This window comes from Platichthys flesus, chromosome 1 (assembly GCF_949316205.1).
Source record: "Platichthys flesus chromosome 1, fPlaFle2.1, whole genome shotgun sequence".
Lineage (NCBI taxonomy): Eukaryota > Metazoa > Chordata > Actinopteri > Pleuronectiformes > Pleuronectidae > Platichthys > Platichthys flesus.
In genome coordinates, this window is record NC_084945.1 from 10,772,205 (window position 1) to 10,789,821 (window position 17,617).

Sequence of the window (17,617 nt, forward strand, 5' to 3'; positions counted from 1 at the left end):
AGTAAAAGCTCCTGAATATACAACGTCTCCACCCAAAATGCCATCTGTATTGCTTTCCCCACATATTACCCAATATAATCAGTCCCTTGCTGGAATATGTTATTTCTTTACCGTGAGAACGATGTGAAACAACTCCATTCTTTTTCATGGAGCAGAGTTTATGCACGTTCATGTGTGTGTATGTGTGTGCCAGGCCTCCTCGTTCCTGCCTGCCATCCTGTATAATAAAGTTTATCCTACCTAAAAATGCACTGTTGAAACTTTATCGACATTGATTTTGTTTTTCAGTTGCCTATAGTCATTTTTATTTCTTCAAATATTTCAGTTTAATATTGCAAACAACTTCACAACATACAAAATGAATATTATTAACCCAGAAACATGTCAATGAATAAATTTTATATATATATATATATATATAATTTTTTTATATATATCTTGTCCTCTGGTGGGGATAAAAAAATAAACAGCAAAGCTTTGACAACAGCACCTTGACATAGTATGTAATTTCAACATTACCTTGAGAAGTTTAGAACAGTAAACAGATAAATTACTTGAGAGGAAAGGTGTTTTCTGCTGAATATGTAAACGGAATGTTTTTTTTGGTCAGCATCATATCCTTTTTTTTTTTCGTTAGTGGAGAATTTCTCGATTCACAATTGAAGCAGCATGCAAGCTTTTGAAGATGGAACCGTCCTCTCTCATTCCTTGCCTGTTTTTTTTTTTCCTTCATTTTTTCAAATTCTTGGCAACGTAAACAAATCACAATGTGATATAGTAATTTAAACTGGGCGCAAATGACTGATCAGATTTTTTTTAATTGTTTACAAGGTCATGAATATGTTCAATAAATAGACTGTAGTATCACTTTTACTGTATAAACTTCATCTTTTTTTACATGCAGTCCATAAAATTTTCATTTGACGGAATAATTTACCCTGTTATGTATATATACAAATAGATATTTTCTCTTTATTCTCTTTTTTAAACTCTTCAATAAAATCTATACATTTTATACACTATCTCCCTCTTTTAATGGTCAATGTGCATACACATGAAGTGTCTATCCTTATAAACCGCCAGCCAATCTTCTTTTTGCTATCCATGGTTAGCGCTCGCACGTAGGACTGGGTTGTCCTGCATTGGGAATTATAATGCCGCTTGTCTATTCCTCTGCAGCCCTCCTTTGTGTACCCCATGGGGTTGCATTTGGTCTCATAAAAGTATTGCTTCAGTTGGCCATTGGGGACAGGGACCTTTTCCATGACGGAAACCGTCTGCCCAGACATGTCTATTGCCGTCTTTTTATCCACAGCTGTCACCCACTGGCTAATACTGTCACACACACTGAGCTCTCCACGCCGTGAGGGATCGGAGTGTCGCCGCACCCTCATGGACATATTAGCGGCATCCAGATAGTTTTTGTATTCCTCCAGGAGAAAGAGCAAGGGCGGCTCCAAAGGCACTTGGTTGCTTATCATCACCCGTGAGTCGTACAGGTCGACATCCTTGCTCTCCGCGTTGACCACAGAGGATGGGCCCCCACCTCCCTGGCTCTTATCAGGCCCCTGTCCCAGCTGTGCCGCCTCGCCCTCCACCTCCAGCAGCTCCTCTATCACTTGCTCAAACGTGTCTGTGAGCGAGGGCAGTTCCCCACGCTGGCCTGGCCCACCACTCTGTGGAGTCCCATGGCCTCGTGCGGCCGTCGCAGCAGCGCCCAAGTAGCCTTCCGTCCGATGGCCCCGCATGCCCGGGGCGTCTCTCAGGGGCGCAGCTCTCATGCAACTGAAGTATGAAATAACCATAGTAAGGAACAGGATGGTCATCACTCTTCTAACCTGGTGGAACTAGAGGAGGAGACAAAGACAGAGAACAAGAGGGGAGGAGAACGGGGAGAGAGACAACGAAACAGTTAGTCAAAGAGCATCTTCAATGAAGTTAGCTTATACTTGTTCAATAATGCAGCATGTGAGCCTCTCCTCTTATTAACACCCTCTCATCTTTCTTTGAAAGCCAAAAAGAGAGCCAGTAGCTTTGAAAAAAAAAGAAATCACAAAATGTTTTTATTAAACTGATATTGGCGCAGTGTCGTCAGTGTTTGCAAACTGTTTGCAAACTGTAATCGTTCTGTTCCGATGTGAGGTCTGGCTTGGATTTTCATTCGTTGGCAGCGACGCACGAAAAAGCTGTGTGGAGCATCAGAGGGATTGTTTATTACAAAAGATAAAAATCACACGAATAGATCCTCTCAGGCTTGATATTATTTATGAGCCTCTTTTTACTGGTGTGTTAAACTGTAAACTGTTTGGTTTATTTCTACAGGGTGAAAGGATGTGTAGTTTTATAGTCAGGACAAATTTCATTCTTGTCTTATCTTATCCCATCCTGTCGGATCTTATCCTATCCTATCCTATCCTATCCTATCCTATCCTATCCTATCCTATCCTATCCTATCTTATCTTATCTTATCTTATCTTATCTTATCTTATCTTATCTTATCTTATCTTATCTTACCTTACCTTACCCTATCTTATTTTATCTTATCTTATCTTATCTTATCTTATCTTATCTTATCTTATCTTATCTTATCTTATCTTATCTTATCTTATCCTATCCTATCCTATCTTGTCTTATGTTATCATATCTTAGGCAAACTTGTCTTCCATCTCTAACTGTCTGAACCATTGAATGGTCAGGTTTGAAGTCTTTCCCCTCAATTTTTTAAAAACTTTATTTACGACATGTTTGATTTCCATAGTCCTAGACTTCCTGTATATTAGGGCAAGCAGTTACATGCATTCTTAGTTTGTATTTGGATTTAAAAATTGGACAGGTGGAAAATAATAGATGTGTTTTGGGCTTCCAACCATGTGAGCTGTCTGTATTCAGACATGTGTTTGCATAGGGTTACTTTTGTATTCCTTTGTTTGTTCTACTTGTTTGAAGAGCTCAGGTTTTGTCTTTTGTCTTTGACTTTGCCCCACGAACCAAATCGCCATTAGCATCACACAGTGAACATGCAGCACTCGCACACTGCCTTAGTGGGAGATGTTGTGTTCAAGTCAGCTCAGACAAACGGTGCTGCAGTATTATTTCTGGGGGGGGGGGGGGGGGAATTAAATAATAAATATATATATATATATATATATCGCTCTGTGCTCGAAAATAGACCTCAGAGTCGTGAATGGGAAGCAGGACGTTCGCTGAGGGACACTGTTTGTGTGCTTTCTTGGCAGGTGGATGGCGAGAGCACCGCAGGATGAACTGGAAAGGATGTCAGGAAGGGAAGTGAATGACAGAAAGATGTGTCACACTCTCCCCGCACTGTAAAGTACCAGTCTCGAGCAGCTCACAAGATCAGCACAGCACCGCCAAGGAGAAGCAGGAGGAGGAGGAGGAGGAGGGGGGATGAAAAGAAAAGGACGAGCCAGGTGGAACCGAAACACTGAACATACATCCTTAACCGGCGAGTCGCCTGAGCACATATACGCATCCCTTACCTTGGTGGAGCACTAGGATTCACAGAAGTCAGTGAATCGGTAGACATCCAACGGCCAGAGATATAAAGGCAACCATAATGAAAAAGAAAATCTAGATCTCGCTTTCCACTGAGGCTCATGTAAAAATAGCCCGGCCGAGGCTTTGACTGCACTCTGCATATCCCAACCTGATACAGGAAAACACACCCAGCAGAAAACACACACACACCCGCACACACACTCTCCTGCCCCCACTCAGAATGGACCTTTACAGTACAGGGAGGAGCGTAAAACCCCTGCACCTTAAAATGCATTTGTTTCGCTCTTAATTGGTATCTGGGGCCGTGGCCGCAATTAACCAACACCACGGCGACTGCCATAGAGATATCTGCTCTAAAAATAGATGTGCTGGGAGTCTCGCAGTCTCTTTTCAAAATATCACATCCTTCTTCTTAATGAGCCACTCATTCCCCGAGCTCGGTGACGCGCTCCTCCGTGAGTGTGAGAGTGTGCGTGTTATGAGGGAGGGGGGGGGGGGGGTGCATAGGGAGGGGCTGGCTGGTGTGTGTTTGCAGGGGAGATGTGAGGAGGAAGGTGTGTGTGTGTCACCAACTCACACAACAATGAGGACAAAGCAGTGAATTGGTAGCTGATTATATGTCATATGATTATTAAATATTGTCAATAAAAAGCCCATGTTTACTGCAAAAATGAAGACCCCCGCAGTGCTGCTGAGGTTTTGCTTCTATGCAAGAGGATTTTCTGTGCCGGCTTCCCAGCACACTCACACACACACAGACACACACAAAAAGAAAAGGTGTGTAGGTTTACGGGATGAGAGGCCCCCAGTCACGAGCTTTTACGCGTAGGATGCATTTAGGGCTGATATTATTATGAGCATCAAATGGTTTCATTCCACACGAGGGAGATGACGGCAAAGAGGGCTGATTACTGTCAGGCGTCAAACTTCATGCTGGAAATGGTGCAGACGAGGAGTGCTGCATCTTCCGTAACAGACCACAGGGGTAATATTGCAGTAGCAGGGGGTGGAGAGAGAGTGCCAGCGTCATTTCGCAGCATAACAACCACAGATGACGTCTCTTCCAGGTCTCCATAGGGGAGAGGGATGGAGGGATGGACGGGGTGGAGGGGGGGGGGGCGGGGGTAATGCCACTCAACGGTGTGCAATTGCATGCCATTCCCCCGGGTATCCTCACACCGGGAACAACAAATGATTTTATTTCTATCTCTGTGATTTCCTGTTTCCATCAGGACAATCAATATGGCTCATGCTCTCAATCAACATCCTGTTAAAATGCGATAAAGCCAATGAATCATTTAATTGCTATGGGACCGGCGGAGAGGCTCTGGCTTATATATCTACCACGGGCTAAATGTGACAACCGATTGGTTTGCTCTTTGTTTTATACATCCAGCGAAGAAAGAGAGAGAGTTTATGAGCACTGCTGGATTTCGCAGTTAATAAAAAAAAGAAAAAGTGAGTTAACACAATGAGCAGGAATATGGAAGCAGGAGAGGGGGGCAACATATGGAGGAATGTCTGCAGCAGAATCGACTCCTTTGGAGTTTGCGCACCGTCTCGACCCGCTGGTGAACGCGTCCAACGTGAGGCGGTGGTGGTGCTAGACGGTTCAGAATGTGCATTTTGGAAATGAAAGTCGGCTTCATAACAACTATCAAAACATGTCGCATAAAAGAGCTCACTCTAAACAAACATCCATCCGCTCAGCCATGAATACTCCGCTGATAACCTGGAGTGGGGATGAAAGGAGGCCCGGCCGCTTCTCAAATACGCCTTTCATTCATGACAACACACCTAGTGCACGGCAACAATAGAAGCAGGTGAGTGAGTGTGTGTCTACTGTTTGACGTCTCCGGATGACCACCTGTTCATCTGCTTTGAGAGCGCGCCTGTATGGCTCGGATCTGTAACTTACCCTGCGCGTTTACTCTGTGCGCCAGGTGGGGATTAAAGTGATAAATGTCTCCTTTTGACAGACGCTGAAAAGTTCCTCTAAAGCATGAAAGGACAGGTAGGGCCCGTGTTGTTCCACACTCACTAATGTTCCCCCGGTCTCCCTCCACATATCCGCGCACTTTACGGCTTCATCCTCATCAACGACGTCTTAGAAACAGTTAGAGGGCGAGATAAACATAAGACGAGGGGGGGAGGTGGGAGATGGAGAAATGCTCTAGCCTCGTTTTATTAGAAATGTGTGACCTGCAGGAACATTTGTTCTCATGCCTGCACCACTTCTCCCGGGTGGGCATGCGTCTTTGATTCCTGCTCAATGTGCAGTCGGGCCCGAGTTATTTACCTAGCAACGACTTTTTTGTCATGTCCAACGTGTGCCAAATACTCAGCTTGAAAGAAACACATGCGGCACATGATATGAAACATTTTCTTCTCCCCGAGGGACCCCCCCCATGCGCCACAATGTGCAGCACTTAACTAAGGCATTCGGATTTGTCTGCAGTATAATGGCTGACACATGTGGAAGCTTGCGTCTTCTCAGAGATCTGTTTTCAATCTGACACCGGTTCAGAGCACGTTTAGTAATAGATGAGCATTACTGAGGGATTATACCTGCAGCCTCTAGGCCGAGCACCGCCACAGAAAGCCAGGGGTTCAGCCGGCTGCTGAGTGATTTATGCTTCCCACACTTAGTCCCTCCCAGCACTGTGCACAATGGAAACACATGCAGCTTGGTAAGATTCACAACTGATGCTAATGTAAGGCCTTTTATGTGCAAAGCTCCACATTACATTGCATTAATGTGGATTTTTGTTATTCCCTCGTGTCCAATTGAGCCCACGGATCACTAAATCTAAAAAAAACTGACAACCGAAGTCACACCAGCAGCCCTGCAGCTGCACATCAACGGCGGCTGCAGTCCCCCCACATATCCACTAGATGTCGTGTGAGACCGTGTAATAATGAGAGCTCCTTCTTTTTTCTGCCCTCCACCCATCTCCCTTTCCCTCCCTCCTGGAGATAGAGAGACAGAATGATAGATAGATATCTAGACAGGCACACAGGCAGACAGACAGAGGGACAGACTGAGAGACAGACAGAGAGATAGATGGATAGAAAAAACATAACCTGCGTGGTTTTCCAGGACACACAAGCATTTCGTTATTGTGCGTAATTGTAAATTGGCCATAAACTTGACTTATAAGGTATTTAGTCACAACTCAGAGGAGAAATTTGGCTCCAATTTGCATTTTTCGGAAAGAACATCATTAACTCATCATAACACCACCATTCATCCAGCCTTCGTGCATGCAGCTGGTTCTTGGACAAGATAGTCTCAAACTAAAGCGGCTACACATGAGCCAGTTTTTTTTACTTCTCCCACCACGCTATAAATGGGACTTTGTTTTAATCCACGTTTCATTCTGTCCAGTGGTGTGAAGTTATTCAGTGCGAGGAGTGTGTGTGTGTGAGTGTGTGTGTGTGTGTGTTGGCCGACGTCGCTGGGCGTTTAGCTCTCGGGTTTCCTATAAAGTCTTAATGAGTTCATCAAAGTTTCCCCCCCCTCCTCTCCAGAACAACAATGCAAAAAAACTGTCTGCAGTGTGTGTGTGTGTGTGTGTGTGTGTGGAGGTTAGATGAGCACATATATAGACTAACACCCTAAACAAAGAGTTTGTTCATGGGCATAAAGTTAAATGTTGAAACGTGGCTGTCGCATGACGCAGGGACACGCTGGATTGTCTCCAGTTCGCTACTTATACGAGAAAATACTAATAACCACAAGTCACATTTGCTGCAGGATGCACTAATCATGATGAAACAACTGTGTGTATATGTGTGTGTGTGAGTGTGTGTGTGTGTGTGTTCCTCCAGATTACATCTGCTGAGCCTGTGCTCTCCACTGGAAACCCAATCAACATAATAACTCCCGTTTTTTATTAATGAACGGGAGGATAAGGTTACGCATATCCCCTCTCGGGCTGCGGCGCTGTCTGCTCGCCGGATAACCAGACTTGATCGAGGTACTTTTAGACAACCCCCCACCCCCGCCACCATCCTCACCCCCTCCCAACAACCCCCCCACACACACACATATAGTCTATACACTCGCATACACATCTTTCTCTTTTCACCCCCAATCAACAGCAAACCGCCAAAGTGCTTGAAACAAACACTACAATAAATCGTGCGTAAAACAAATAAACAAATGAGCAAAAACCAAACACATACCTCTCACTGCCCAGTCGTAAAACAGACCATTCAACAGGACAGTAGTGTCATCTGGGATGTTTTGGACAACTCCCCGAGTAATTTAACTTAAGCGATATTTTCCTCCCCGTGCGCCCTCCCGACCAGCTTCAGGATATCTCTTCAGCTTTGGAGCAAATAGATTAAATTATTGATGGTGGAAATTGCATGGCTGAGGTAATGCACTCCCATGGCTGCGCGGCTTCTTCGGAGATCATCGTCTGAAGCTGAAGTTGTCGCATGCTGGAACGGCTCATCATCAGCAGCAGCAGCAGCAGCAGCTCCACGGGACCACAGACCTCTGGAGCTGGAATGAGGAGCCTCTTTGCAACTACAGTAACTTTACTACACAATGACGCTGCAACATGTGACCCGCCGCTGGCTGACTGGTCGCCACCAAACTCCTGTTTAAGCAGCCCCGAGGCGGAACTATTAATGCGCGTCCAGTGTGCGTTATGCGCGTTGGTTTGTCCGCATACCGCGCAGCCTGCATCAACACCACAGTGTCTCCCGGTATATAAAGCAGTCTGAGCGCTTCCGTATTCGCTCACTGAAGCAAAAGAGGTGGCGTATTCTGTCTTCGTTCTTTTTTTGGAAGGTTTTGCGTAACAGCGCATCTCCAGCAAAAGTCGTGATCCACCGCCTGCCATTTAGAGATGCCCTATTTGTGTAAAATTAGATGTTCAGGGAAATAAAAATACGCAGGTAGTGAGGAGCCGAGGTGATTTATATCAAAATGAGGCATAGGGAAGAGACTAAAGTAGGTTATAGATTTGTGTTTGAACACCTTCGCTATTTCATCATTTTGGGCAGTATGAGTCTGCCTACATCTATTTTAAAGATCCTTCATATAGCCCAAGAAAATATCATCCTATATACACTGTATACTTTCTATGATGTACTCTGATATGTGTATGATTTACTTTGTATACAGTGTATAATGTACTATATGTATAATGTACTCTGTATACTGTGAATAATGTGCTCTATGTATAATTTACTTTGTGTATAACGTGCTGTGTATACTGCTTACACTGTGGATCACGTAGCCTATACGGTGTACACTGTGTATAATGTACTGTGTCTACTGTGTACATGGTGTGTAAAGTATCCAGAGTAATGTGTGTATATTTCTATCAAATCCAAACCATCTGAACATGAGCTCAGAGGAGGTGTTATCATTTTGCTGCTGTAACATGTGAGTGGTGCTAAAACATTTGGATGCCAACGGGCACTGGAGACGCACGGAGACGTGAACTTACTGGAAACAAATGTGCGTCTCCTTGTTTTTAAAGTGAGCTATCGCCACAACAGATGGATGACTCCCCTGCAAGTGCTCTGCAATGAAGTAACCAGCCTTCACAGGTTATTATTAACAAATGTCAGCCAAACAAACGCGTTCAAATTACGTACACAGAGCTCACTCAGAGAACCAAACTGCTCGGCTTGTTGACACTCAGTTCCCCCTCACCGGGGACAATTAAAACCCCATATAATGTAGAATTCAAATAAAGATGTCAGTGGTGCCACAACCTTTCAATAGGTGATGAACGTTAGGAAAGTCCACCTCTGGTGAATACAAGAGTGAGCATAATGGGGAAATAGCGGCTCATTATCCCTGTGACTTGGCCCTGGTCCAGAGCAAAGATTTATTGTGAAGTGTTTGCGTTATTGCCATCATGATTCTTCCCTGCACGAGCTTATGAGCTGGAGAGCTCTTGTTTGGCATGTAGCAGTATGGGAGTGGATGCACACACCTGCTTAATGAGTCACTCCCACCTCCAACACACCCGGGGATATGCCAAGATAGATATAGCCCTCCCCGAAGGCCCACAGGAGGTGAGGGCAAACTCTGGATGACAAAGAGTTGCATCAGCAATCACTGAGCGACATGACTCCAAAGAGGATAGAAAAAAATGCACACTGCACAAGGGGGCTGTTCCAAACAAGTAATTCATAAATAAATCACTTGGCATCTCATTAGAAGAGCAAAAACAACAACATGGTCCCTCTCATTCCTGCAAATACTGCACAACTGAAGGTGGTGTGTCAAGAGGACTCTTTGGGCCGGCACGTGTCTGAGGCCTGAAGGACTGAATTTGTGAATGAAATTAGTAAAACATCCAAGCACAGAGGAGTTGTGAGCAGTGTGAGGATCTTTCAGACTCATCTGAATCCAACTGAGGGTCGAGCAGAGGCACGACGGCCCCGGCCTGGCAATCAGGAGTCTTTCTGAGAACTGCTAAAGCACTAGGTCATCGGAACTGAGGTGTACGATTTCTTTAGGTTTAAGATTTCTCAATACGGCGCCAGTGACAATGACTTCAAACCATCTAAGGTGTTCGGTTGAAACCTTTTGTCTTTGCATGTTGTGTGGCAAATTTCTACAGCTTCTCATCACCTGGTTCACGGCTGCACACGTGTAAATCACATGTGTGCAGTAGCAGCCGGGTCGCTCTCCTCTCACATCTTCCCTGCTCACAACCTTTTCTCCGTTTGTTCTGCAGAAAGAAAGAAACCTCCACAGGAGCTGACAACACGACACACTTGTATAACCTTTCAAGGCTTCCTCTTGCCAAATGCAGCACGATGCTGACAGGTCCGCACTGCTGAAAGCTTCACTTAACAAGTGGAATTATGCCTCCTTGGGCAAGAGAGGAGCCATGTAACTTTGGCGAAATGACATTTTGTGAAATGTCATTTTCACTGGGGATAAAGGAAGGCGACGAGGGTATTTTGATGAAAGGGAAATTGCATTCCTCCCCGAGAGGAAAACATTTTGTATGAGGTGGGATGACGTCAAACAAAAGACGAGGTGCGAGCTGGAGCATAGTTGAGAAGAACTCCAGACTGGTGAACGTAAACATAAACTTCTTTTCTAATCAGATGCTGGAGGGCCGAGTTAATACCATCCCTCCTGTGATGACCATAACCTTTATTGTAATCATCAGACAGGCACAGAAGACCAGTCTCGTAAGCTTCATACATATACGCACTCCTCCTTCCATATCCTCACACAGATGATATATTATTTCTACAGTGGCACAGATTGAAAATCACTCCACGGGCTATTAATCCTCTCTCTGTCTCTTTTCTTGGCTTATATCCCCCCCCCCCCCCCCCCAACCACCCCAACCACCCCACACTCTCACCTCTTCCTCCCCCCCACAATCCAATATCCCCACAGCATCAATAACCTTTGCATGGTTATTGAACACTGCTGAATGAAAACACACTAATCACGCAGCAAAATTACCTGGAAACAGTGAAATGTTTGTCCAATTCCAAGGGACACAAAAAGAAAAGGGCATTTTTTTCCCTTTCATTTGCTGTGTACAAGGAGGCTGCAGGAAACTCAACCAATGGTTTCATGTGACAGATCCTGCCACCATGTGCTAATACACGGATACTACAGATATTAGTTTTAACAGGTAAATGACGGAAATTACACATTGGACCAGGTTCTAACTCAATCTGAGCCTGAGTCCATTTCTGAAGAGCTTAATTCATCAATATATTGATACACACATGATTTCTGGAAGTTGCTTGTATTCAGTTGGGTGCTGTAAATTCACATGCCGAGAGACACTCCAATGGTTTGTCGGCATGACCGAACATTTCCTCACACACACATGCGCGCAAACGTGCGCGTCCAGACACACACGCGCTCACGCAGAGCATCATGATTGCTTGTGGTCCCGCAGTGGTCGGACACATAAAAAGTATTTCCAGTCAGATGAACTCCATCAACTGTCACTGCTTATTAATAACTCATCGTGGGATCCATCACTGTGAAACATCAGATACGTCACTGTGACGTATAACTGATAATTTAAGGTTAAGGAGGGAAAAAAAGGTTCAAGGCTTCGCCTCCTGCCAGAACTTGTTTAAACAAGCCTGGTAATTGGATGAAGGTGTCAGTGATGAAGATGATGATGGTGACTAAAGCAGCAGCGGTGAAGGTATAAGCCTACATCTCCATGATGATGAAGATGATTAATATTCGCTCTAAATATATCGTGACGTGCACCTCGCTGTGAGTCCACATTTCCGCAATCTATAGCCCCCTAAATAATTACTAGCCTATATTAATCAGTTCTATCAGACACCAGCCTGGATAAATAGTTATGATTACATTTCATGTGGGCACAGCGCGATCCGAAATCGACATTTATTAAAAACAAATAGACGATTTATAATAAAACAAGCTTAATTGATAACCAGATTTTTACCAAACCCATTTAGCTCCCAAAGTGCAGGGATTGATCGCAACGGGAAAATGAGACACAAAGGCCATTTACAGAGAAAACACACGTTAGCTTTTTCAAGAAAAACCTCGCGTATTATTACTGTTATCTTTATTAGTGCTAAATTAAATATTTTTCGTTAAAGAAATAGGCCTACCGATAGAATCTCATCTTTTTTTGCAGAGAAACCTACCATCAGGTTTGTTATTGACGCCCACCCCAACTCTGCAGAGCTGAGAGTGCAGAGACAGAGAGAGAGAGAAAGAGAGAGGGAGAGAGAGAGAGCAGAGACATAGACACAGAGAGAGAGAGAGAGAGAGGGGGGAGATTCTCGGTAAAGATAACACACGCGGAGACGCACGCACACAGGCGCGGGCGCACGCAGACGCACGCCCGCACACAAACGCGCGCAGCCCCATTTAAGGACTGATCCGCTGACGTACATTGCAGAAAAGTGCTATAAAAAAACCTTCATACATACAAAGTGTGTCGTGCCACCCCACAGACCCCTCCTAAACCGCCTCCGCTCATCCCTCCTCCTCCACCCAACACGCCCACGCCCACACCATAATCCCACGTCTCAGTCGAGAAAAATAAATAATAATAATAATGATAATAACAAAAATACAGCCAGTAAACCGGCGATCTGCAGAGAAAACACCACGTTTATCAGCAAATTCCGCGAGAAATCTCCTATTCCGTCTCTGAACAACTCGGGGGAATTATTTTCTTGACGTTTTTTTTTTTTTTACCTTATAATAACGAAAACCTTCACCGTTTCGTTGCAGTAATTATTCATCGCCTATTATTTCAGCCATAAACGGGTTTGTTGCTTTTAAAAGGAAGAAACGTGTCTTATTACGGAGGTTATTGCGACGCAGCAGCGCTTTTATTATTAAAGGATGTTTTTTATGAATGTCGGGCAGCCTGGTGTAAGTAATATGATCTATTTAGGTTTCACTGTCATATAAAATGAGGGCTAATAGGCTGTAATGTGCAGAAAGCGATCTGGGTTAGGTTTTAAAAATAAATGACGGCAGAGATAATTTCAACGTAATTCCAGGATTTACTGGACACGTATTTTTTTGGGGGGGAGAATTTATTAGAGGACGCAGCGTGTAAGAGGAGACCTGATTAAAAACAGTGGGCGTTATAGGGGCTTTTCTCTCTCTCTCCTCGGTTTTGGCTGAGAAATCTGAAATCTTTGACCAGAGGAGAGAGAGACAGGGAAAAAGAAGACGAGGGAGCGAGAGAGAGAGAGAGAGAGAGACAGACACAGAGGGAGGGAGAGAGAGGAAATAGACAATATCCAGCGCTTCTGCATCGGTGCAGGACGGTTTTTTTCAAGGCTACAAGTCCTTCAGGAGCGCACAGAGAATAAAATCCCACAGCAGATCCGCGTGATCATCATCTACATCTATATGAAAAGCGTCACGTGACAGGTTTTTTTCAAACAAGAAAGAAAGAGAGAAATAAAGATAGACCCGAATCGATGCCACCCGCACAACTGCATATCAAGCCATCTCATCTCCATCACATTCAGCCATAACATCTGTCAGTGGATGCACTTTGACCACGCCCATCTTTATTGTAATTTTACACAGGAATAACACAGACACGCGCGCGCGCACACACAGACACACACAAACACACAGCTGTTCGTATGTTTCCTCTAAAGCAACACAGGCTCAACACATGACGACGAGCTGCAGTGCAATTAATAATCTATGAATGTTATTATTATCAATATTATTATTTGTATCATCATTCTCACATATGCGATGTGCGCGTTTTACAGGTCGATACACACGCGCGTACCCACACACAGCAGCAGGAGCCGTGCATCATGGACAAAAAAGAGAGAGAGAGGGGTAGGGTAGCAGGTGAAGTGAAAAGCACCTTATGAATGAAACCGTGGAGCGGTCGTAGTAAAAACACAAGGGATTTGATGGCGATGACGGGAGGTGGGGGGGCGATGGAGAGAGGTGGAGAGAGAGAGAGCGAGGAAGAGAGAGAGAGAGAGGGGGGGGGGGTAAAGAGTATGAATAGGGCTATTTTTGGTCGATAACTAAAAAAATAAAACATAAATCAAGCGGGTTTGATATGCAGACAGAACATAAAACATACAGCTAAGGAGAGATGGAAAAATAACGATGGATGGATGGAAAGAGAGAGAGGTAGATAGATAGATAGATAGATAGATAGATAGATAGATAGATAGATAGATAGATAGATAGATAGATAGATAGATAGATAGATAGATAGATAGATAGATAGATAGAAAGATAGATGGATGGATAGAAAGAAAGAAAGGAAGATAGATAGATGGATAGAAGCACCAGTCTAGTCCATTTCGTGCACGCGTGGAAGGAGCACTGCAGCGTCTTTAAGTCCCATATAGCGAGCATGATTAGGCACAACGCAACGATTACGCAAATTATATTGCAGCAGGCACTGTTCGGAAACTCCAAAAAGAAACAGAAAAAAAAGGGAAACGCGAAATAAATCCCAAGCACGAAAAACACGAGTCCCAGTGTCTCACAAACCCTGAATGAATGAATGGATATGTCACGCATCCATATTTATGTTTAAAATTAATCTAGGTTATTAATCCATCTTTTAGAAAACAATGAACACAAAATATCTACGGGATCACCTGGATCGGGTTTCATTTCGGTTATTTCGCTCACCGGTGCCCCACGTTTTGACGCCGTGCCGGGGCGAGGAGGATGCATGCACGCCGCCTGCTGTGGTTCTAATAAGTTGATTTTTTGAGAGAGGAGCCAGAAAGGGAAAAAGGGGGAGAAAAAAAACCCCCAGCGGATAAAAAAAGACGACAGGAACCAAAAAGAATGACATGGAAACAATGGGATTGAGCTCTTACCTTCACAAGCGCTGACAACCACTACGCAGCGTGGTTAGATCTCCGCGGCCAAGACTTGCATGTCCAAAAGTTTAACGCAGTGTGGGGGGGCTTATGGGTTAGTGCACAGAGGATGTGCCGCGCGCAAACAGCCCCAGACCTCACATTTAAACTTTGGCTCTGCTTTTCACAACAAAAACAAAAAAACGTAAGCAAGCTCCTTCTGGCTTTTCTTTTTCTATTTTGCACTAATCTCTCTTTGGAAAAAAAAATCCCACTTTTATTTCCCACCACAGGCTTCCTGTAGAATAAGCTTACCAAAAGTTGAAAACAAAAAAACAATCCCAAGGCTTTTCTTTTAAGTCAAACTGGGGGACTGGGAAGGAAGAAGAGGAGAGAGGAAGAGAGTTGGCGTCCACTCGGTGTTTTTTTAGTCCACGCACGACTCCGGTGCCTCTGTCCAACGTGCTGAAAGCATCACACACACATGCAGCCGGGGGAACTAAAAAAAGAGGGGGCCACGAAAATATCTATATAGCCTACTTTTGTTTGAGTGCCCACTTTGTGATTGTGCTGTCGATTCCCCGCGTCTCGTCACGTGTATTATTCGCCCCCTTGCCAAACCGAGTCCTGTTAATATTTGATCACATGTTAGTCGGACATTTCCTTCCAGATAACAGCACCTATAGCACCAAACGCCGGCTCAATCCAGCGTATAGTCGGTGCCAAATAACAAGCCGGCACCGCTGGTGAACACACTGATCCCCCATTGTTCCTTACATTGCCACGCGTATACGGCAAGTGTCACGGCACAGAGTGGCACATGTTGCTTTTTTTCTCTCTGTACAAAATAAAGAACATACATACATACATACATGCATAAAATATAAAGCCATCCCTGCTTACACACACGCACAGCCCTCCTATAGCCCCCGATCCCAGTCTCCACACATTGCGCACAGACACAATGTAATATTTCCTTACCTCTCTCTCACTGTACCGGCATATCCTCAGCCCAGAAATGCCTCACAATCTTTTTCCCCCCTCACACCAGCCTTGTCAACATCAGCCTCAACCAGACACGGGTCTCGATCACTGACTTTCTCAAGTAGCCACTGAGTCCAACCCTTCCAGCAATGCGTTGCCAGACTAAACAGCATCCACGACTATTTACCGGTATAATCATCACCCCGCTTTCTTCTTTCAAAATGCGCCGTGTGTTCCCATTGCTTACTTACCATTTTCCCCCTGCGCTGTCCTGGAGATACAAGTGTCTTAATATCCACTCACTCCAACAGATGCTGGTAGGTAATGTGTCTTGTTTGAAGTCATCATATGAGAACTTCTGCTGTGCTCAGTAGATCGCCCACCACTTCGCCTGACTTATGAATCTAATAACCCTTTGCAATATCGGCCGTGCTTAAAACTCTGCTCAGTGCGAGGCAACACCTCGGCGGCTCTACAGTAAGGAGACAAATATCAACAAGGCTGCGTTGTCAGAAAAGAGCTTGAACACATATACGTAACACCCTCGCCCGGACAACGCCATTAGGGGTCTTACGTGATTGAAATAAGCGACGGCAAGTCCAAGTTTGCGGGGATATGCGAGTCCCCGCGACTGATGGCTGAGCTCAGCGGCTCAGAGCTTTAAATCGGCACTGAGCAACAATGACAAGAGACATGAAAACTTCTGAGACTGATCCGTATTCACGTGTTTGTGAAGAAAAAACCCGACTCCCTCTTTGGCGAAGGGCCATATAGGCCTATTACGCATTCGCACAGCTGGTCATTTAGATGCCTACATATTACGCGCGCAATGCACAGACCGAGGTCGCCCTTTTTTCTTTACCCAGACAAATAGCACATTATAACAGCGCCCCTGTGTTTCGCCTGTCAAGTTCTCCAGGAACTTGTTGCTGCTCAAAAAGCCCCCCCCCCCACCACCACCACCACCACAGTCCAACAAACCCCCCACCCCCCACGCGCCCCCTTTGTTTGCCTTGGCTGCACCACATATACATACACATGTATACTCACGTAGTCAAATTCTGGTAAAGTGTTGCGTTCTTTCCCCACCAAAAAAAAACAGACCCAGCCGAAATCACACACAGGAGAAAAGTTAATCCACGTCCACCAGAGCCGCAGTCACACAGCGAGCAGCAGCAGCAGAGCCGGGGACTGTATATACTCTTTTTTTCGATCAAGAATATCTGGAAGTTCAAAGGCGAAATCTGTTTTCAGTAAAATTCCATCAGTTGCTCTGCAGACACTCAGCCATCTGATTGTTATGCAGTGACGAAGCGCTGTGCTTGCAAGTGAAGCCCCAAATGTACTAAGTAACATGAGTAATAGGTGATATTCGCCTGACTCTTTGCCAGCATCCCCAAAAACTTTTCTCGAGTGTTTGAGAGGAGGGAGAAGGGAAAAAGACAAACAACCGAGTGTCATCCTCGTGGTATAAATTACTTTTTTGTCATAGTTTATGGAAATCACGCTGCGTGGGCAGGCGCGTTATTGGAACCTGGAGGCGTGCGTCTGCAAGGAGACAATAGCTGACAAATCCTTGGACTTTCTCTGGCAAACACAAAAAAAGCTGCTCGTCGAAGTGTTTTTTAGGCAACTCTGGCATTCAGACCCCGCTGCCCTGCATGAGGCACGGTTTGCCTCCTGCCTCTGTATCTGTGAATCATGCGTGAAAACACTCCCTTTGTCACCATACATACACTGATGGACGCACTTGTGTGATTGAAGGAAAAAAAGAAAAAGAAAACTCTGTATCAGA

The 17,617-nt window shown here is 44.8% G+C and overlaps 1 protein-coding gene across 5 annotated transcripts; it reads right to left on the minus strand.

Annotated features, from left to right (window-relative positions):
• Positions 1-357: 357 nt before the first annotated feature.
• On the minus strand, positions 358-17,001 carry bdnf (brain-derived neurotrophic factor). 5 transcript variants are annotated; one of them, XM_062393349.1, is made up of 2 exons: positions 16,873-17,001; positions 358-1,847 (listed from the first exon to the last, which is right to left on the minus strand). In XM_062393349.1, the coding sequence occupies exon 2, from the start codon at positions 1,824-1,826 to the stop codon at positions 1,020-1,022; it is 807 nt and encodes a 268-aa protein (XP_062249333.1). In that variant the 5' UTR covers positions 1,827-1,847; positions 16,873-17,001; the 3' UTR covers positions 358-1,019. The 5 variants fall into 5 exon arrangements, with proteins under 5 accessions (XP_062249333.1, XP_062249296.1, XP_062249307.1 ...); XM_062393312.1 differs by lacking the exon at positions 16,873-17,001 and adding an exon at positions 16,074-16,457; XM_062393323.1 differs by lacking the exon at positions 16,873-17,001 and adding an exon at positions 14,857-15,214.
• Positions 17,002-17,617: the final 616 nt, after the last annotated feature.